The 22936-nt window shown below is 42.5% G+C and overlaps 2 protein-coding genes across 4 annotated transcripts in view; both read right to left on the bottom strand.

Moving 5' to 3' along the window:
- The window catches only part of AP1M1 (adaptor related protein complex 1 subunit mu 1), a 28786-nt gene extending 18915 nt beyond the window's left edge, over positions 1–9871 (bottom strand). Inside the window, exons 1-3 of one of the 3 annotated variants that reach the window (XM_074204372.1) lie at positions 9681–9871; positions 2374–2530; positions 59–126 (exon numbers count right to left, since the gene is read on the bottom strand). In XM_074204372.1, the coding sequence (XP_074060473.1) occupies positions 59–126; positions 2374–2530; positions 9681–9722 (267 nt within the window). In that variant the 5' untranslated portion in view covers positions 9723–9871. Of the gene's footprint in view, positions 1–58; positions 127–2373; positions 2531–8528; positions 8866–9680 lie in introns of those variants that run through there. The other 2 variants (XM_074204370.1, XM_074204371.1) reach the window with 2 other exon arrangements.
- Positions 9872–15385: 5514 nt separating this feature from the next.
- FAM32A (family with sequence similarity 32 member A) lies at positions 15386–20818 on the bottom strand. The gene is made up of 4 exons (XM_074204373.1): positions 20679–20818; positions 20412–20550; positions 17976–18029; positions 15386–17335 (listed from the first exon to the last, which is right to left on the bottom strand). The coding sequence occupies exons 1-4, from the start codon at positions 20750–20752 to the stop codon at positions 17267–17269; spliced, it is 336 nt and encodes a 111-aa protein (XP_074060474.1). The 5' UTR covers positions 20753–20818; the 3' UTR covers positions 15386–17266.
- Positions 20819–22936: the final 2118 nt, after the last annotated feature.

The following is a 22936-nucleotide window of genomic DNA, read 5'->3' as shown; positions in this document are numbered from 1 at the left end:
AGCAAAAGAAGTTACATTTTCAGGGAAAGGAAAACCTAATCCTCCAAATGGCACTTACCTGTACTACCTTGTAAAGAAAGGCAAACACCAGAGACACACAGGCATTCTTCTTAGATGTTGCAACCACTGACAGGAAATCTGTTAAGGAGCCTTCAAAAAGACAGTACATTTGAAAAGGTCCATTTACTCTGCCAAGGTCAAAAGACCTGATGGGACTGTTGTGGTAATTCAGATCACATTGTGTACTTGAGGACATATATGGCAGTAGACCTTAAATGCTTCAATGAAAAGGGCACATGAAACCCTGTCCCTAACCTCTAAGGCCTAGCTGGCTCAAGTCTTTTGTCCATCTGAATGCCCTCCAAAATTTACTCTCTCTCCCTCCCAGTTGGTGACTATCTCTTTCTTTTGATGTCTCTCTCTCTCTATAAGTGTCAAATGAAATAATACTTAACTAGGATATAAACATAAAACACCTAAAGCATTACTATATACTCACTATGAGGAAAGCCCTTTGTAAACCTTTATAACATGCAAAATAAATGGGCAAATTGATATTCTGGTCATTTTAGACCTTAGTTTCTTGACCTGAATATGAACTGGGTCTGAGAAATTTCTTTTAAAAAATATTTTCATAATATTTCAATACTGCATAAAATTTCAAAAATACATAATTATATGTATTTTATTTTATGCATGTAAAAACATGATTCTGAGAAGGTTCTCAGCTTCACTAGATTGTCAAAGAGACCCCATGACACAAAGGGTAAGAAAACCCCTGACCTACCCAGATATCTAGAATTTAATTCTAATCTGTACTTGCTTTAGTGCTCTTTATTTTTTTAAGGTTTTTTTTTTTGCAAGGCAAATGGGGTTAAGTGGCTTGCCCAAGGCCACACAGCTAGGTAATTATTAAGTGTCTGAGGTTGGATCTGAACTCTGACTCCAGGGCCAGTGCTCTATCCACTGCACCACCTATCCACCCCAGTGCTCTTTATTTTTACAATGAACCAGCAAAGAGGTTTGGTCTTCTCCCTCCAGGAGGGCCTTTCAGCATGGACAGTCCAGGGGCAGGGGCAAAATGCATTCCCTTCTCTTTTATCACCCTCCTCCCCACTAAGGTCTGGCAGGACTGAGGAGGTGCATTGCCTTGACAGCTACTAAGTCTCCATCTTCTCCTGTCTTCAGTCTACATACTCAATCTTTACACTAAACACAGTGAAACAGGTTGGGTAGCTACAGTTTCCATAAGGAAATAAACATTTAGGAGCTACTCAGTTTTCTCTCCCTAGGCTCTATTCCAAGTATTTCTAACATTTATCAGTTCTAGATTCTTTCCTTCACACTTAGATTCTGAACATGATGGCATTTTAGTGGCACAGCTATGATGAGGCAGACCAGGTTGTGAAGTCAGCTTCAGGGGAGTTAGGAGAATCAATACCTGTCTGCGTTATGTACTGCCTACATATAAAGATTATCTTTCAAGTAGGAATAGAAGAGCATTTATTGCTGAATCCTAAACCTTATGCCCTAAAAGTGTCAAATTCTAGATCTATCAAGGGAAAGAAGGTCCCTCAGTCTGCCATCATCAGTCTTTTTGCTTAGGCTCAATTCAAGTGCTGGTGGTAAAGACAGCAAGGGTTACTACTACACCAAGAGCTGCAACAACAACAAAAAAAAGACAAGAAAAACTTCAAGTTGAGTTTTTCTGGTTATTTCTTTACTCTATGTTAATTAGTTATTTTTTAATATGATCAGATCTATGGGAATAATAGGATGCTTGAAAACAGGGCATTTACTGAGTTCAGGAACAGGCAGCCTTGCTCAGATAGAAATAAAGGGGAAGTATAGAAAAGAACAAGGCATGTTGGAAATAACGCAGCATTAACAAGGACCTGAGGAAAAAATCGAGTCTGTGTGTGTGTGTGTGTGTGTGTGTGTGTGTGTGTCCCCATAAGTACACAAATATACAAAAAGGGGACTGGGGAAGTTAATAAAATATACAATGTCAGAGACAAAAAAATCTTCAGAGATCATTTAATACAATTTTTTCATTTAAAGGGTATGGAAATCAAGGCAAAGAGAAGGGAAGGGACCTGCCTAAGCTTATACTGCAAATTAGTAATACTGCTGAGGTTAAAACTCAGATTTCCTATCTCTCATCACATATCAAGAGTTCTTTTTGGGGGGTGGCTAGGTGGCACAGTGGATAGAGCACTGGCCCTGGAGTCAGAAGGACCTGAGTTTGGATCTGCCCCAGACACTTAATTAACCAAAAAAAAATAATTAACCAAAATCAATTAATTACCCAACCCCCCTCCAAAAGTTCTGGGACTAACTTGGGGCTACTAGAAGTATTCCCCAAAAGGATACAGTATAAATTATTGTGTTTAATCCACATAAAACGAACTCCTCCATGGGCCAAGATGGGAGATAGCATCCCTTCTTCTTCCTTTTCCATCAGGATTGGCATGAAATGTTCCACCTCGGACATGTCCACATCTCCTCGGTAATTCCGACAGATAAGCACCTGTAAAAGAAAAAGCATTTGACTGTATTTCCAATTCAATCTTCTGAATCACCAAGAGTCATTATATATGTTCTCTTTTGAGACCTTAGGCCTCCTTCTTCCTTCAGCCCTATCCTAAAATATTCTTCAGTCGAGACCATGGGATTCCCAGAAGAGAGGATCTATAGAGAAAGGCTCCATTTTATTTGAGCCCCAGGACTGCTGTATTCTGAAATCTTGGTCCTGGTTTGTTGCTATGATCTTACCTTTCTGTTTCTTTCATTCCAGTTGTTCAAAACCACTACTACCACATGTCTGAGTAAAAATAAAACTCTCTTTTATCCCTACCTGCTAGGTCCAGCTCATCCCCTTTCCCTTTCCAGAGCCAATTATTGCCTTCCCCTTCTGCTGTGCCTCCCTGGAGTGTCCACTTCATTGTTTAGCTCTCCATGTTAGATATTTTTCTCTGATGCTGAAGGAGATCTGGTCTTCTTTTAAAGTCACCAAATCTGTCTCTATCTCTTCAGCAATGGCTGTTTCCTCTTCTCATAAGTAAATAATTGTCAACTGGCTGAAGCCTCACAGCACCAGGGGGACCCCCAGTGCCATTCTTTTTGTTTTGTTTTTTTGCAAGGCAGTGGGGTTAAGTGACTTACCCAAGGGCACACAGCTAGGTAATTATTAAGTGTCTGAGTCCAGATTTGAACTCAGGTGCTCCTGACTCCAGGGCTGGTATTCTATTCACTGTGCCACCTAGCTGCCCCCCCCACTGCCACTTTCAATACCTGATCCCGAATTCATTAGACCCCTATCATAACCTGGAGTAGTATAGATCTTTCTTTTCTTTCTTCCATTTTTAAACTCCTAGGGGGAAAATACTAATTTACATTGGTTACCTCTATTTTCTTTTCACTTCCTCCTTAATGCTTTACATTAGCTTCTTGACCTCATTACTCCACTGAAACTGATCTTTCCAAAGCTATTAACAATCTTTTAATTGTCAAAAATGCAGGTCTCTTCTCAGTCTTAATCCTTGACCTCTTCCTTCTCTATTTGATGCTGTTTACCACTGGACACTTGTCTAAGAATCCAGCCAGTCTTAACAACAGAGAACAAAAATGCTCATGTCTACTACTCTGCAGCTGAACTCCAACAGTGCCTGCTCAGCAATCTTCCTGACATATCTTTCCCTTCTACTTAGACTCCTACCATTGATTATACTCCAAGAATTGAACTGGAGTCAAGGCCAGAGATACTTTTTCCCAGAAAAACTGGTTCTGCGGCTTCCTAGTGTGTGACTTTGAGCACAACATTTAGTCTTTCTGGGCCTTGGTTCCTTCCTCTATAAAAGGAGGGAGATAGAACCTTTTCCAAGTGTCAATACTGTGATTCCTCTATGTTCCCCTTCCCCAGCTCATGGAAAAATTGAATACCATCACTTTGGGAGAAAAATAAAGAAAGAAAAAAGAATTCTAAGGTACAAGAAAATGGATTAAGGGTGGTAACCAGTCTAAGAATGGATAACTTTATTGTCTTTCTGTACCCTTAACCAGACTGAATGGTTTGGGAAAATGGTTCCCCCTCCAAGATGCAAGAACAATAATGCTACTTTTCTGACAGTCAATAAACATTTATCAAACACCTACTACAGGTTGGCATTGGTTTAAGCTCGGGGGGGGGGGTATATAAAGAAAACAAAAAAAAATGGTCCCTGCTCTCAAGGAGCTTCCAGTCTAATGGAGGAGTCAGCACACAAACAAATGTATGAACAAGCTAAGCACAGAATAAAATGGAAATAATCTACAGGGCCAGCACTACCATTAAGGGGAACCAGGAAGTTTCTTGCAGAAGAGAGGTTTTGGTTGAGACATGAAAGAAGTCAGGGAAGTCAGGAGGAGAAGTTGAGGAGGGAGAATTCCAGGCATAGGGGACAGCCAGCAAAAATGCCCAAAGCTGGAAGAAGGAATCTCTCCTTTGAGGAACAGAGAGGAAACCAGTGCTACTGACAGTCAAGTATGTGAGACAGAGAGCGAGAGAGAGAGAGAGAGAGAGAGAGAGAGAGAGAGAGAGAGAGAGAGAGAGAGTGTTTATCTATTTATAGACAGATAGTTAGCTATACGTATATGAGATATAGTAGATAGGACTTGACAACAGATACTGCCTGTCTGATGAATCAAAAGTGAACAGTATATTTCATCTCAGTGTAGAATTTTAGGGATTTTTTAATGCTATAAAATCACAGATATTCAAAGGCATGAAGGAATTTTGCATTTTAGGGGGACTTTTCTCTAAATAGAAATACCTGAATTAGAATGCTTCTTCAGGGGCAGCTAGGTGGCATAGTAGATAGAGCACTGGCCCTGGAGTCAGGAGGACCTGAGTTCAAATATGACCTCAGACACTTAATAATTACCTAGCTATGTGACCTTGGGTAAGCTACTCAACTCCAATATCTTGCAAAGGCTAAAAATAAATAAAAAGAAAAAAGAAAGAAGAAAACTGCTGCAGACAGACTTGTACCCAAATTGTAGTTTTTTTCTTTGATATAAACATCTCATCCCACCTCAAACTTGATATGCTCCAGGTTAACTGGTTTATCTTTCCCCTCAAACCTGCTGATTAACACCAACATTTATCCTGTCATGTTTAAAACCTTTGCCACCTCATTCTGTCCTTGCTACCCTCTCCTGTTTCTCTGGCATCCATCCCCTCCTCACTATTCCTACTATCACCACTTCCTAGCCCTCAATTCAATCTCCCTGAACTACTCCAATGGCCAATAGCTTCCTCTCTGATCTTTCCATGCCCATTCTTCATCACTCATTCTTCATGTTGCTGTCAGATCTGTGTGCACAGATCTGATCATATTACTTCTCTGTTCAGAATCAATTGATGGTTCCCATTTGCCTCCAAATAATGTTCAACCTTCTTAGTCTGGCATTCAGGGTCTTCAAAAATGAGTTAATAATATGAGTTTACAGTTTCATCTCACTATTTCTCCCTAGTACTTTTCTACTACTCAATGTCATCTGGATATGCTTTACAGGTTACAAAACAATTTCTCAAACAATCCTGTGAGGTAATTAATACATATATGATTAACCTCATCTTACAGAGAAAGATGAGGCTCACAAAGGATATATGACTAGCCTAGGGCCACATAGCCAGTAATCATTAAGAGCTGAAATTGAATCTATTTTTCTGATTTTAAGTCCAGTGTTCTTTATAAAGGTTTTGAAAGATGCTTTTTGAAATTTTTCTTATCCTTTAACATACAACTCAAATTTCATCTTCTTCATGAAGAGTTCCCTGATAAATTTCCCTATACATTAATAATAATTCTTTCTTCCTCAGATTTTTCAAAGCACTTAGTTTGTGCTTCTCTTATACAGTTACACATAAATCCCTAGAAAAGATATATCTTCTTGTAAGACTAAGTTCCAAGAGGACAGAAATTCTTTGTGGTCAGAAGGATATGGTTCAAATTATGCCTGATATAATTGTGTGACAATGGACAACTCATTTAACCCTTTATTGATCTAGTAAAATCTCTAAAACTTTAAGTTATACTTATGGAAGAGTTCCATATACCTTTGACATCACAGATTTGAATCGAATTAGAAAGAAATCTCCTCTACATCATAGCAGAAGTTCTTGCAGTCAACTAACAACCATTTATGAGGTATTTACTATGTGTCAGGCATTGGAAATATAAAGACAAAAATGAAAGCCTCTGTCCTCAAAAATCCCATCAGCAATATTGTAGTCATCTTGAAATGTTTGTTAAAATGGAATAAGTAGATTTGACAGATAGCACCAGACTTCCTCTCAGGTGCTGGCTACCAATTGAAATGATAAGGTCTTTCTAGTCTCTAGGTGAATGAATGAATTATATTCTATCATTTAGAAAGAAATTTATGCCTCAAGATCGTAAACTCTTATACCTAAGTTTAAAATAGTTCCACTTTCCTTCCCTGTCTGTCAGCAAAGTCTCAAAAGCATACCCACACCTCTCCATTTAAGTTTTCTGCTTATTTTTCAAATGAGGGTATGTAAGTCCAGAGAGAGGAAGCAGCTTAGAAGACCACAAAAGAGGAAGGAGAGAAAGAGAAAAAGGACTAGAATACAGGGCTCTGGATGCCTGGCTCTTGGGGTCTGCTGCCTCTTCCATATGAAAATCTTCAGATACTTGAGGAGAATGACTTGGCCCCCACCAAATTTCTTGTATCCAGTATAAATACCCCTACTTCTTTCAGTTTATGGTTTCAGAGATACGCTAGATTAAATGATTTCTGAAGTTCCTTGTAGCTGAGATCACGTAATATTCCTTGGCATGAATTCTGGAGAGCACATGTTCCTCTAAACATTGCTCTTTAAGTCCTTTCTTCTTGGTACTCTCAGGTACCAAATGTCCCTGTATGCCTCTATTGTCAGCAGCCTTGGGAAAGGACGAATCAAAGATGATTTCGGATTCGGTCCATTAAAGTAATGGTTATTTTTAGGTACTGAGAGTCAAATTCCAAAATTCATTCTACTCCCAGCTGCTCTCCTCCTGTTCTGGACTTTACCCTCTCAACCTTGAGATGTCTCTGCTATGGGCCCTTTCTTCTGATTGGGGAGTCCCTGGTCTGGACCCTTACTTCATGACTATTGGCATCTAGGCCATGCTCACTTCTCACTCTCCAGATTGCACCTCCTAACCACCCTAACCCCTCAAACTCCTCAACCCTTGCATGTGTTGCTTTCTTCCATCAGAATGTAAACTACTTGAAGGCAAGGCCAGAAATTGTCTTTTGCATTTGTATTTGTATCCATAGTGATTAGTACAGTGTCTGACCATACTAAGTGCTTAAGAAATGCTCCATCTAGCTTCATGCTGAGTATCAAAAGGGAAAAGAATCTAATATAGAAGAAATAGGGACAAATACAGATGATGTCAGTTCATTGTTTGCATGAAATACTTCATTTACCTCCTTCCTGTGGTCTGGGCACTTATTTAAAAGCAGTTCCAGGAAAGGAGGCCCAACAATGGATTATGTATTGGATGTTGGCTTTGGTCAATGTCCAATGTTGATGTTACAGATCAGATCACTGGACAGGCTTTGCAACATTGCAACAGTGCTAGTCATGCTGTTTTCCTATCATGAATGAAAAGTGCTAGAAGGAAAGAGAACAATCCCTTCCCCCTCACCTCTATTAAACAAGTCACTTCATTGCTCTTCAGTGTCTTAACTCCTCCAGAAACCCATCAGCAGTTAAAACAAAAGACAAACTAAAAAAATATCCTGAATTTCTCTAAAGGATGACAGATTTCTGACTAAGTTGTTTGACTGATCTGTCAGTCAATAACTACTGACTATATGTTTTTCTAGACTGTCTTAATGGTCTAAATTCATGATGTATGAGCTATGATCCTTTGACCCAATAATGTCCATAATGCCACAACTGGGTTTTATCTCAAGGCTGATACTGACAGTAAGACGCCTGTGTATAAGAATGTACATCACACTTCCAGACTGTTTGATCATGAGTAAGTCACTTATTCTCTCTGGGGCTATTTCTTCATCTTTTAAAAAAAGGGACATTAATATTTGTCCTACCTACCTCACAGGGTTTTTGGGAGGCTCAAATGAAATAATCATAGAAGGCATATTGCAATTTTAAAAAGTACTATAGGAATGTTGATTATTATTAATAAAGGGTAATTGATAAGAACACACTCTAAACTGTTCATTAACATTATAAATAACAAAAAACTTTATATGTAATAAAAAATTATGTGTCAACAATTGGCTACTTGAACAAATAAGGATATATGGATGGAAATTATTAGGCCAGAAAGAATGCTAAATACAAAGAATTCATAGAATTATGAAAAGATTCATATGAAGTGATATGGGATGAAGGAAGAAATAAAAGAACAATATTCACAATGATAATAATTAAATATAATCAACACTGGAGAAACAGTAAGGTTCTGATAAAAAATACTAGTGTCAAACTGTCTAAGGACATATACCTTTTGGTTAATAAATTTAGTTTTTCTTCTTCAGGGAATATATTTTGTAAATGAATTTGCTTGGATATTTGTTGAGAATTATATATGGCATCAAAACAAAACGTATCAAATACAATTTATTTAAGTCACACTGGAGATCTGAAAAAAATAAGGAACACTAAAATTCAGAATGAACTAAAACTCTCAAGTCAAGCTAAGGAAAACAAAAAGGACTTTTAAAAGCTATGCTGGAGAAGAGAGTAAAGATGTGTTCCCAGTGTAGATGGGACAATGATAATGAATAGTGAGAAGACAATTATTCAATTTTACTTTGCTTCTGATTCTCTGCCAGGAGTGTGGTCTTTGGACTGGAAAGGACAGAACAAATAGAGACACATTGAAAGACCCGCCCCCACCCCACGAGTTCAAGTGACCGGGCCCCGGGCCAATCACATTTCAGGATACTGAGGGAACTTCTGGATGCTATTTCGGAGCACTGTCAGTCACCTTTAATGGATTATGTGGCAAAAGTCTCGATTTTCATAAAATGGAAAAGATTAGAACATGAAGCCCTTGGTTCAATAAACTTGACTTTCAATTCTGTCAAAATTCCTGAATATGTTTTTGAAAGGGCCCTTATTTCTGTCTTGTTGAACAGGGCGTCTAGGTGGCGCGGTGGATGGAGCACCGGCCCTGGAGTCAGGCGGCCCTGGGTTCAAATTCGGCCTCAGACACTTGGTAATGACCTAGCTGTGCGGCCTTGGGCAGGACACTGGACCCCGTTGCCTCGCAAAATCCTAAAAACAAACAAACCCCAAACTCAGTGTGTTTGAAAGAGCTCTGGTGCTCCGAGTGGGCCGCGAGCGGCCGAGCCGACAGCCCACACGCCGGTGCGGTGACCCAAGCTCCGCTGGCCCGGGGGGGCACGGCGGACAGCGCCCGGCAGCCCCCCGCGCCCCTCACTCTCAATTGCATCTGTTTCCGCCCTCCGCAGCCTCGGGGCGGCCTGCGCCCCGCCCGGGCTCGGCGCTGTGATTGGCTGCCCGGGGCGGGGGCCGCCGGGGCCGGGGCTCGCCGCGGGGGGGGGGGGGGAGTCCCCGCCCCCGCCCCGGGGAGGGGCCGTTACCAGGCAACGCGGAGGGGGAAGCGGCGCCGGCCGGCCCGGCTGCCTACCTTGCCCTTCAGGTCGAGCACGTACACGGCGCTGGCCGACATGGCGGCGGCGGCGGCGGCGGCTCGGGGAGGAAGGCGAGGCGCGGCGGCGGCAGAGGCGGCGGCACCGGGGCGAGCGGGCGGGCGCACCCGACCGGCGGCACCTCACTTCCACTTCCGCCCTGGAACCGTTATGTGCCGCCGGGGGAGCGGCCTCCGGCCTCCGGCGCACGCGCAGAGGAGGGGAGACGAGGGCGGACACCGCAGACGCGCGCCGCCGAGGCGCAGGCGCGCTGACGGCCGCCGCCCAGGCGCAGGCGCGCTGACGCCCGCGGAAGCGCCTTCTCCTGGCCGGGTGCGGGCGGCCTCCCGGCCCGTGGCTGAGGCGGGGCGCGGCCGGCGCCCCTGGGAGGCAGACTCCGGGAGCTGAAGCGCCGCGGCGGCTCGGAGCTCGGCCATCAGCGGGGCGGGCCTCGTCCCTCCCACAGCCGGTGTGTCCACGATGGGATTCGAACCCAGGGCCTTCGGGAGCCCGAAGGCAGGCCCCGCGCCAGGATGCCCCGCCCCCTGAGGCCCGAGCCGGGGGAGCCGGGGGAGCCGGGGCTGCGCCTGGGGGCAGGAATGAGGGCGCTGACGTCCCCTCCCGGGGCGCTTCCTCCGGGGGGGGGGGGGACCGCGGCAGCGGGCGAGGGGCGGACTCTGAGGCTGAACTTGGCCTCCGCGCCCAGCAGGCCGCGCCGCGCGGCTCCGCCTAGTGTGTGTGGAGAAGCTGAACGTAGAGCTAGGGGCAGGTCATTAACCTTGCTTGCCTCAGTTTCCTCAATTGTAAAATGGGGACAGTAGGGTTGAGGATCACTCCAGCGGTTCTTGGAGACTCACCTAGCAAGTGACTTGCACATGGTAAATACTCAACTCCTACCCTCCGCAGCACGGATCCTTCCTACGGGTCCACGGCTAGTTTCGGGGGGCCTTTAAACTTGGGATAGGAAAAAATTACATTTTAAAATACTTCAGTGTTTCTTTTGTGATGCTTCATGTATGCATTTAAGAACATTTTTATTTTAGTGTTGGAAGCTACATCTCCTGTTCTTGCCCACGGCTGACCGGCGGGGAAACTTTGCCTTGCTCTGTTTCTGCCCTGGGCCGGGTCACCCCCTCCTTAGGCAGCCGGTGTCTGTCTTCATCATCCTCCACTCCCTTGCTTCCAGGGGGCTCATCTTGACGCTGGAGGTTACATAGATACTCTGTTATTTTAGCCCCACTGCAAGTTCAGAGCTCCTGAACCCAAGCAACCCATCCATCTTTTCTTCCTCAGGAGTAGGTATGAACAAGTATATGGAAGCACACTCAGGTAAAATGATTCTTAGAAGAGGTCCATAGGCTTCTCCAGGTTGCCAGAGCAGCCATGACTCCAAAGTGGAATAAACTTTTTAGCAGCACTGTCAGTCATATAAACATAAACAAGCACTTTTGTACAAGATCCTTGTTTTTCCTTAAGTCTTCTCTGATCCCAGATAATCAGTAATCTTAAATGTCTCAAACCTCACTAGAAAAGGATGGGAATGTCCTTCAATTGGGGAATGGCTTAGCAAACTGTGGTATATGTATGTCATGGAACACTATTGTTCTATTAGAAACCAGGAAGGATGGGATTTCAGGGAAACCTGGAGGGATTTGCATGAACTAATGCTGAGTGAGATGAGCAGAACCAGAAAAACACCGTACACCCTAACAGCAACATGGGAGTGATGTTCAACCTTGAAGGACTTTCTTATTCCATCAGTGCAACAATCAGAACAAGTTTGGGCTGTCTGCAAAGGAGAGTGTCATCTGTATCCAGATAAGGAGCTGTGGAGTTTGAACAAAGTTCAAGCACTATTCCCTTTAATTTAGGAAAAAAACAGGTATCTTATTGTCTGATCTTGTTACCTCTTAGACTTCTCTTTAAGGATATGATTTCTCTCTCATCACACCCAATTTGGATCAAGGTACAACATGGAAACAAAGTAAAGACTGACAGAGTGCTTTCTGTGGGGGGGTGGGGGGAGGGAAGCAAGATTGGGGGAAAATTGTAAAACTCAAATAATATCTTTAATAAAAATAAATTAAAAAAAGGATGGGGAAGGAACCCATGAGGCCCTAAAGCAGGAGCTACATTACCAGATTTTGCATCCTTGAACCTCAGATGGTTCTTACCTACCAACATCTCCAGTAGCAGAGTGGGCCTTAGATCCCACTTATGCCATACTAATCATAGCATAGCTCTTGCACCTGCAGAGAACTAGAAAGAAAATGAGCATCCACTTGGGAATTCCTGAGGAGGTAGCAAGGTGGCACAGCCTCCAAGGAGAATTGGAGTGAGGAAGACAGAAGTTCAAATCTAGTCTCTGAACCTATATGACCATGAGCAAGACATTAAATGTCTTCCTCAGTTTTCTCAAGTGTAAAATAAGGGTATCATACCCACCTCCCAGGGTGGTTGTGAGAATCAAATGAGATATTTGATAAAAGTCTGGTACAAAGTAGCTTAATAAAGGTTTGTTCCCTCCCCCCTTCCCCTTTTTTCACTAGTTTTAACTCCACACTGAGATTTTATGCCCTTACCTTACCTTCTTAATCTTATTCCCTTCAAAATCCAGCTCACACACCACCTCTAATCCCTACTAGTCTCTTCCCCTTAGAAGTTAACTAGTTTTTATGTATACTTCTGCATGTACGTAATTCTGCTTTGAAATTGGAAGCTTTCTGGGAGGCAGCAGTTATCTTGTGACTGGTGTGCAGTAGCAGCTTAAATGCTTCACAATTAAAGAAATGTTGATCATGAAGATAATGGAATATTATTGTGGTAAGAAATGATGTAGAATTCAGAGAAACATGGGAATATTTGTACAAAGTAGTAGAGTCAAACAAGCAGATCAGGAAAATCATCTATAAAATCAGTCACCAAACATTAAAAACTGTATGATAGGTATGGTTAAGGACTGAGGCTGCTTCAGCCCACATGTTTACAGACGATGGGGAACTACAGGGACATTAAGACAAATGTAAACTTTTTTTTTGAGTTTAAGGTCCTAGACTCAGGAACTGGGGTGAGGTGGGCAGGATTGGAATTTGAGAAAGCTTCATTTAGAAAGTATAATTTGAAGGGTTTTTTTTAGGTTTTTGCAAGGCAGTGGGGTTATGTGACTTGCCCAAGGCCACACAGCTAGGTAATTATTAAGTGTCTTGAGACCGGAATTGAACCCAGGTACTCCTGACTCCAGGGCCGGTGCTTTATCCACTGCGCCACCTAGCCGCCCCTAATTTGAAAAGTTTTGAAGGAAATGAGATCACAGGCAGCAGAGATACAGCATAGAAAATAGTAGTGATAAGACAGGGAGATGAAGGGGTTGTTATGTGTGGGAGAATAGCATTGAGATCAGTTGGGCAGGACCATAGAAAGTAATAAGTCAATCTAAGGAAATGAATAATCAATACACCAAGTCTCTCATGTTTCTTCAAAGGATAAGTTTTATATAAGATCACATCATAAAAAAATTGGAGAACAGGGGCGGCTAGGTGGCGCAGTGGATAAAGCACCGGCCCTGGAGTCAGGAGTACCTGGGTTCAAATCCGGCCTCAGACACTTAATAATTTATTAACTAGCTGTGTGGCCTTGGGCAAACCACTTAACCCCACTTGCCTTGCAAAAAAAAAAAACTAGAGAAATTTGTCATCTTTTAACCTACCTTTCCAATAGATGAGGGAGAGAATTCATAACCATACAAGGGTCACCATGTTTAGATCTGACAGGCACCTCAGGAGTCAAGACAAGTCCCTTAAATTTTCAGACAAGGATACTTGAGGTCCAAAGTGGTGGAGTGATGTCTAAAACCACCAAAGTGGTGGAACCTACACACTTTTTTCCTGCTTTACAAAAGACAATTTTGATTATGTCAAATTTCTTTTGTTCCCCCTCCCCATCGATGTGCTTAATCTAAAAACAGGGTTGTCCAACCTTACTTCTAAGTTTTTATTGAAACGACAATCTATTTTGAATATGCCATTTTAGTGGAGAGCTCTGTGGTAACTTTCTTTCATATGGCCTGCAGGTTGCATTTTGGACAGCCCTGATCCACCCAAATTAATAAAGGGCATATTAAGAAAGACTATTTGTATCCATAAAACTGTTAAATTTTACATGTGATAAGGGCAACTAGGTTGCACAGTGGCTAGAAGACCGGCCCTGGAGTCAGGAGTACCCGAGTTCAAATCTGCCTCAGACAATAATTATCTAACTGTGTAGACTTGGGCAAGTCACTTAACCCCATTGCCTTGCAAAAACCTAAAAAAAAGAGTTTTTTTTACATGTGAGTGTATCTAATGGTAGCTATGGTGGGAAAAGGGAGGGAGAAGAGAAGGAAAAAAAAGACAAAATTTACATGAAAACTTTTATATATTTAAAAGGAATAGCAAGTTATACATAAATGATTTGCAGTTTCAAGTGCAATCATCTTTTGTTATGGAAATGCTTGTTTTATTCCATAAATTAAAACAAATAGAAAAACATATTAAAACACCTGTGATACACCACCTCATATCCAACAGATTGGCTCAAAGAAAATGCCAGAGGGGATGTGGAAAAATAGGGACATGAATGCTCCATTGGTAGGGTGGATCCAACCATTCTTATCTATGGAACTATGCCCAATGGGCTATCAAACTTGCACATCAATATGAGGTTTGTATCCCAGATAAAAGAAAATGGACTCAATTGTATAAAAGCACTTAAAGCAGTTTTTTGTGGTAGCAATGAATTATAAAGTACCAAGATGACCTTAAAATGGGGTACAGCAGAATAAGTACGGGACATGATTGTGGTGGAATACTATTATGAGGGATGGTTTCTGAAAAACCTTTAACGAGTTATGTGAACCATGGCAGAATGAAGTGAAGAGTATAACTAGATGACTGTATATAGTAATAGGCATGTTGTAATGATCAACTGTGAAACTAATTCTCATCAACAGTGATCCATGACAATTCCAAGATTCAAAATAAATGTTATCTACCTATAGAGAACTGACAGGAATGAAGAGAACTGACAGGAATGAAGACTGAAACATTTTTCTTCCTATCATATGGCTTATGAGAATGTTTTGCAAGATGTTATATTCATATAATATTTACCCTTGCAGTGAATGGGAGAAGGGTTGGAGTGAGAATTTGGAATTGGAAGAAATTAAACTATTTCTACCCTTTGTGATATGGTAGATATGAACCTGAATCTGGTCAGAAGACCTGTGTTCAAATCACTTTTACCAGCTGTATGACATTGAGAAGTCACATATCTCTCCCTGGACTTCATTTTCCTCAGAAAAGTTGGGCTAAATGAACCCTATAGTCCCTTTCACCTCTAGATCCTAGATTCCTCTTTCTCCCACCAATCAGCAAGGAGAACCTAGATTTGTAGACATCTATTCCTATACATACAAAAGTATTTACAGCAATGCTTTTTATAATAGTGTAAAACTGGAAACAAACTGGATCAGAGAATAATTGAACAAAATTATGGTCTCAGACTGTAATTTAAATTTCTTAATTTCCTTATTGTTCCATAAGGAAGGAATATGAAGACTTTTGAGAAACAAATTAAAACCGATATTAACATATAGAATGATACATGTGGCATATACATGAAGACAATAATGTAAATGAAGACATTACCAAAAGACAATTGAAGTTGAAGTTAAAACATAAGTTCATGTTTTTTTGTTAAGAACTGGTTATAAACCATTGTGGACTAGTTCTGTTAGCCAGTCACTTTCAGAAAGGGTGGGAAGAAATACTATGGCATTTTTGAGGAAAAGAACCATGCTGTATATGTTGTGGAGTTAAGTGGTTGCGTAAAATGAAGTAGGGTCAAGATAGCAGTAGTAATCAATATAGTGAGGTCCCAAACTCCTCCAAATAGATGCAGAAAATGCACCAGAGTGAATCCTGATGGGGAAATACAAAAGTCACAAAATACAACAGTGAATGAGACAATATGAGAGGTACATTGAGGACATGGTATGGTCAGTGGGGGTAAACTGGGATTTCGGCCTCTAAGGAGGAACTGTGAATCCACAGAGGGCACCAAGTACAGAGTCACAGAATAGGTACCAACTGGCAGTTTTGTCACCCACTTCCTGCTTCCAGGTCATAGAATGAGATCAGAATGAGGAGGGGGTACTGTGTTTGAGATAGTTGTGTGCGGGGGAGGGAGTAGTTGTGAGGTCACTGGTCCTGGGCTGTGTCAAGGATTAAGTTCAGAAGCAGAAGCTGCAGAATGGCTCAGATCCCCAGAGCAAAGCAAGGTCTCAATTCCAGCTTTTAACCCTGTCTGAAGCCTGCAGAGGAAAATGCAGAGCAGAAATCCCAGACCAAAAGAGAGCCTGCAGTTCTGTCATTTTGAACCCACAGAGCTTCGACATAGCTGACTGGTTGAGTCCAGTGAGCCCACAGGGCAACAGTCAGACACTGTACTTACATGACCTCTCTGGGAGCACTGGAGGCTTACATGCCCCCAGTCTATGATCCTGGAACAACACAGAAAAGTAGCAGCAGGCCAACAAAGACCTTTCTGGAAGTGCATGGAATCTGGCCCTAATATACTCTCCATCTAATCCCCTTCAAGTCATGGGATCATAGTTGCAAAGTACCTTAGAGGTCATTGAGTCCTACCTTCTCATTTTACAGCTGAGGAAACTGAGGTCCAGAGATGTAAATGGCTTGCCTAAGTCAATACAAGCAATGCGTAGCAGATGATAATTACAAAGTACAGCAAACTAAGAGTAGCCTTGCTTTTCTGATTCCTTCTTGATCCTTTATAAAATATGGAAGCAACTCCAGGTTTCCAAAGACTATGACCCTAGAGCACAAACTCTGGCTGATTCTACCAAACTGGGAAGACTTTGAATACAAGTCCCAGTGATTGCCTATGAGCCTGACGTCTGATATCCTTCCAACTTTGAAAAGCAAGCAGCTTCATCACCAGCTTTTCACCCTCACCCCTATTCTATCACTCTTGAGATTGAGTGGAACTCCCACTGTTGTAAACAAGTGATCACCATAGTAAAGATGGATGAAGATCCTATATTCCTGAAATCATCTTTTAAACATTAAAACTGCTTTATAATTTTCAAATGGAAGAGTAATAAAGTAACTGGCTATGATTAACACCTTAGAGTCAGTACTGGTGTAGCAAGTTTTTTTCTATAGACAAGTATAATAAAAGTAACTTAGCTCAGAGGCTGAATTATCACACTTTCCTAGGTGGATATCCTTATTAGTAAATAAGTTTCAATGATCTTGTATAAATAACTGAATTTTTTAACCTAAAAGATTAGAAATTTTGTGTCACAAAGAAACTTAAATAACTATGAGTTCTACTTTAATAAAATGTGACAAGTTGCTAACTTGATTTCAGAGCCTTTAAAAACATCTTAGCAGACAACATTCCCCCCCCCCCCCCAAAAAAAAAGAGAAGGAACAAAAAGAGCATTTCCAGAACATGTCACAGTTATCCAGAACAAACACAACTGAGTCCTCTTCCTTGGGGACACACCACTCAACAAAGCAGAAGTCTATTTTGTCCAGCTGACTTTGGGGATATCATAATGTTCAGTAAGAGTATCTAAATGTCTGTTGAAGTCCTAGAAGGGAGGAAGAAAAGAAAATGATTCACCACAAGACCAGAAAAGTTAAAAAAATTTGCCTATCTTGACTGCTACTCCCCAATGTGTCCTCCTTTCCAATTATTGCATTCCCCCCCGCCCCCTATCCTAACCTAGGCAGAAAGGTCTTCCTTTTTGCTGAAAATTCATGAAGAGGCAGTGGTAAAATAGGAGGAACATGGGCTTTGGAGTCAGAAAACAGGTTCAAATCCTAATTCTTAGCCTTACCCTGTCACCCTAAATTAAGTCTCTTTTATATTTTGGGAAATGGAAATAAATTCATGTAATATCGGTCATGTCTGGCTATTAAGGCTAAAGTGTTTTGTAAATAAATCCCAGGGCATTTTATAAAGGTAAGCTTTTGTTATAAATTCCCTGGAAATCCTTTCCCTTCTTCAATATTTCCCTCATATTTGGTGGACTAGTAATACGCTAGTTTGTAAGAATTCTCACCCAATTAAATAACAAGCAAATCAAACATAAATACTTCTTCTCAAATCCTCTTCCACCACTACTTCCTGCCTTACTTACCATTGAAGGTAATACAAAGTATAGGACACAGAATGCTTGTTAAAACCTAAGAATTTCAGCCAGTTTTTTATTGCTTGGTAGTTCTTACCTCCACCCTCTGCTTATGAGTTTTTGATGCTTTCTTTAAGATCCTTTCCATTTGCTTAAAGGAAAAAGAAAAAAGAAAGAATATAAATTTATACATCCAAACCACCACACCTGGGTCTTTCAGCAGAGTAGCTGTCCTGAAACTAATTGCCCTCAGTAAGATTTTGAGCGGTTTCTTGAAATGTTGAGGGCAGCTAGTTCCATAAGTTGTATGCTGCTAACTGGCAGAAGAAGGATTTTTAAACAATGTAGTTATATTAAATAAGTTGTTTCTGAAAATATCAGGCAAGGGATAAAATAAAGCATGACTGCACTCCTCTTTTCTATGCCTCTCTATCTCACCCCTACTATTCCACCACTCTCCACATTGAGAAATTCCCATCACTGCAAACAAACTGCTCCATATTCTCTTTTCTTAAACCATCACATGGAGAAGAGACCTCATAGATTATGTAGTTGCACCTCCTTAATTTCCAGAAGAGGTAACTGAAGCCCAGAGAGGGTAAGTGACTTGTCCAAAGTTCCACAGGGAACATGTTACACTCTCTACTCTGATGATTTAGTTTGCCTTTCTCTACTCTTTATTCTCCAATACATCCAAAACATCCATGTCCTCAAACATGGCTAGATAAATTGTTTTCAAACATAGATTGTCCATTCTAAATAGCACAGTGGAAAAAGCATTGGACTTGGGAATCAGAAAAGTCTGGACTTTAAATTCTGCCTCAGACACCAGCTATTGTGACTCTAGCTGTTTCTCAACCTCAGTTTTCTTATTTGTAAAAAAGGGGTTAATAACTGGAGTTACCTTTCAGGGTTGTTATTAGGAGGAACAATTGAATTATTTTAGCCCACCATATTAACACTATTCTCTGCTTTAAGATTTTCATGATTCCATACTGCCTACTGTGGTAGTTCAAAAAACTTTGCCTCTCTTTTGTAGGTAAACTCTGCTCTGAATAGTCTTCTCTACTTCTTCTGAGAATATTTATATCTGGAATCCTACATGTTGAAAGTTTCCAAGCTTTATGGAAGGAGATCAATCTCTACAGCTTCTCCATCTATGACATCAAGGCAAAAAAACAATTAGATCCTGTTGGGCAAGGGATTTGGTCTTGAGAAAACTTATTCTTACAAGAGGTTTGAGAAATTATTTTCAATGCTATAGAAAAAGACGAGGAATTCTGGTTTCCTACAGTGGCTGTTCAGGCTTTCATTTGACAATTTATGACTTGAAAATGTTCAGAATATATTTTAAATAATCCAAATCTCAAAATATTACAAGCAAGACCTGAGTAAAAATTCTTTTTAAAATCTAACAGCAATTTACGATAAACCCAAAATTATTTTGCACATGTATCAATCTACTCCTCACTCAAGATGTTCAGTAATGGAGGACTTTTTATATGTAAAGTCCACCACTGGCCTTTGAAACAGCCCCCATGCTTAAAACTGACATACATATAGTGTTTTAAAGTTTGCAAAGGGTTTGGCATGCATTATCTTATTTGGTTCTCCCAACTCTATAAGATAGTTACTACAGCCAGGAAATTAGGTATTATAAATGACCCTTATTTTACAAATAAGGTAACTGAGGCCAAGAGTTGCATCCACAGCTCATGTCTGAGGTGGGATCTGAATTAAATCAAACCTAATTCTGCTTCTGTGTCCACCCCCATTGGCCTCCCCTGTTTTTCTGCCCACCAAGGCAAGAAAAAACATATAAAATTTCTCTTCCATAAGACAAACCTTTCAGTTATCTTAAGACCCCCGAGTATGCATCACTTCCCTCTTCTTTCCCTAGTCCCCTGCTCCTCCCAGACTTTTATTCTCTAGGTGCCTTCCCTGTTTCTCCAAGATTCTGGTCACTCTCCTCTGTCTTTCATAAACTGTGGCTTCAGAACTGAACAAAGCCCCCAAAAGCCAAAGGCCTGAGAGCAGGGGTTCTGAACCTCATCCATATCGAGGCCCCCTCAGCAGCCCGGGGAGGGGGGGAAAGCCTATGGCTTCCTTCTTGGAGGACTTTAAATTACAGTGGATAGAGTATTGGCCCGGGAGTCAGAAGGACAGGAGTTCGAATCCAGCCTCAGAGCTTGGGCAAGTCACTCAACCCTTATTACTATCTCCCTATCTGGCCACTGGACCCAGATGACTCTGGAGGGAAAGTGAGGCTGGTGATTTGGCACAGCCCCCCCCCCCACTCACATCCACTTCACCTGCTTGTCATGGCATCCCCTCCCTTCTTCGAGAATGAAGGCCAAACTTTTTTGTAGTTTTTTTTCAAGGCAATGGGGTAAAGTGGCTTGACACAGCTAGGTAATTATTAAGTGTCTGAGACGGGATTTGAACCCAGGTCCCCCTGACTCCAGGGTCGCCCCAAAGAGCAAAGATTCTTATTTTAAACTCCCCAAACAGCGTGTCTGCCTCCCTCGCTCACCCTCTTCTCTTGCATCTTCTCGTAGGCGATCTGCGCTGGGGTCCGCTTGTCCAGCCCCCTCCGTTTCTCCTCCTCGTTCTTCTTGCTCGTCACGATCTGCTCCAGGACCTTGCTCTTGTCCTTGTCCTTCCTCTTCTTCCTGCAGGGCCGGAGAGCCGGACGGTGGGTCGGACGGGGGGATGGGCTAGGCCCACCTGGGCGGCCGACCTCCGCCGCTGCCCCAGCGTTCCCGCCCCCCCCAGGCCCCGACGCTGCCCTCCTACTTACCGCTTCGTGACGCCCAGTTCCGACACCCCTTTAAGCTTCAGGACGCTCTTCTGGACCTGCTCGTACTCCGCCATCCCGGTAACTCCCTCCCGGCCCGACTCCTACCTCACTTCCTGTTTACGTCCCACGCGGGGCACGACGGGAAGGACGCAAACCCCGCCTAGGGCGGGGTCCTTTATGCCTGCGCATGCCGGGGCTAAAGAGAGGCCGCCTAGAGCGCCCGGATTTAGACAGTGCGCCTGCGCAAGGAATTGTTTCCGCATAGGCCGTGCGCCTGCGCAAAGCGCCCGCCGCTTGAGGGCGGGGCAACGTATTTGCCTTCCTTTCGAAGGCGCCAGCTCAGCCCTCCCTTGGGGGCGGGGCAGGGATGCACCGTGATTGCCTCAGTTTCCTCATCTGTAAAATGGAGGTGATGACAGCGGCTACTTCTCGGGGTGGTTGTAGCCCCCCACAATGCTGGCCACAGCCGTCGTGCGGCCCCTTTGACACTTCCGGGAGAATAAGGCTGTCACCCCCACACTAATGGTGTGTGGGGGAGGGGACTCCAGGGGGGCTTCCCTAGGCCGCGAGGTCCAGACTAGGCCCTCCAAGAGGAGGTGGACGCGTAGAGGGGGTCACCCGGGGCTCCCCTCCCCCTTCCCTCCCACCGGCTATTTTCCTGGAAAAATAGAGCCTTTATGGTGCGCAGTCTCCTCAGCCATGTGCCATCCATACTGGACGACTGAGTTGTGGGAGTTATATTTTTGTCCCTCTGCCTCGACATTAAAATCTGGCTCCCTTTACCTTTTTTGCTGTTTTTGTATCCCCAGCTCTGATGTAGCCTGATGCCTACAGTAGCTGCTTCAGAAAAGGTTGTTTACAGGTGACTATATAGGATGCTCCCCAGGGAGCATCTGACAGTGCGGATCTGCCACCGTCCTTCAGCCTCTTCTAGAAGAGAAGGGGATCTACATTTTCCAGGCATCGTGGTCTTGGAACAGAGCCAGCTTGGGAGGGAACTATGTCTCGGACCCTGGTTACTTCCAGAGTAAGGCCAAGTTTGAAAGGGAGCCCATCTGGCCTTCGAGAAAGAAGGGGACATTCCTGAGCAGTGTGTCCATCTGAGTCCAAGGGCTTCAGGGAACTAAAGCTGTTTTGTGGCACACGTTTACCATGAATTATTTGAATATGTGCAAGTCTGCAGGGGAAGGGGAAGCACAGGATCCCCAGTGTATTTGTTTCCTGAAGGGAAGTCCAAAACAGTGACACAGCCTAAGAGGACGTGTTGAAGCCTGTTGAAGGTTCATTGTTGGAATCTTTCCCCACTGGCAATCCCAAGTTGAGTCGTCTTCTGTATACAATCCTTTATTTTACAGATGAAGAAACTGAAATTAATGATTTGCTTAAAATAAAATCATTTGAGGGGCAGCTAAGTAGCACAGTGGGTAAAGCACCAGCCCTGGAGTTAGAAGGACCTGAATTCAATTTTTTTTTAGGTTTTTGGCAAGGTAAATGGGGTTAAGTGGCACACCCAAGGCCACACAGCTAGGTAATTATTAAGTGTCTGAGACCGGATTTGAACCCAGGTACTCCTGACTCCAGGGCTCTATCCACTGCACCAACCCCTGAATTCAAATTTGATCTCAGAAACCTTCTAGCTAGGTGATCCTAGGTAAATCACTTAACCCAGATTGCCCGCCCCTCCCCCCATTAAATAACTAATATATGGTATAGATGGGATTCAAACTCATATCTTTTTCCATTGTTTTTTGGAATACAGGGCCTGAAGATGAAACTTTTTAAGTTCCTAACACCTAGCATAGCCTGGCACATAGCATAGACTTAATAAATAAATCCTTGTTAATTGAACCATGAACAATATTTTTATATACCTTATGTTATAGTCAAACTGTGTTCTGTATTTTTCCACGAACAGGCTTTTCCTTTAGGTATTATATCTGGAATAGTTCCTCTTCCAAGTTTGTCAAACTAAATTCAAATATCATCTGCTCCCAAAGACTTCCTCACATCAATAATGACCTGCCCTCTCAGACTTTTTGTATTGTTTTCTTGGCACATCAGCTAGGTACTTTTACATTAAATTTTGCATTATTGGTTTGTTAGAGCTGCTTGGTTTCTGAAACTGGAGACTGGTAACTGATTGCTTCCTCTCTTTTTATGGTATAGTGGAAAGTTGACTATTTCTGGAGTCAGGCAACCCAGTTTCAAATTCTCCCTGTTACTTCACTTCCCCGAGTCTTGGTTTCTTAATCTAGAAA

This window comes from Macrotis lagotis, chromosome X (assembly GCF_037893015.1).
Source record: "Macrotis lagotis isolate mMagLag1 chromosome X, bilby.v1.9.chrom.fasta, whole genome shotgun sequence".
NCBI lineage: Eukaryota > Metazoa > Chordata > Mammalia > Peramelemorphia > Peramelidae > Macrotis > Macrotis lagotis.
The sequence above is the reverse complement of the archived record's forward strand: the minus strand, read 5'-3'. Positions and strand labels throughout refer to the sequence as shown.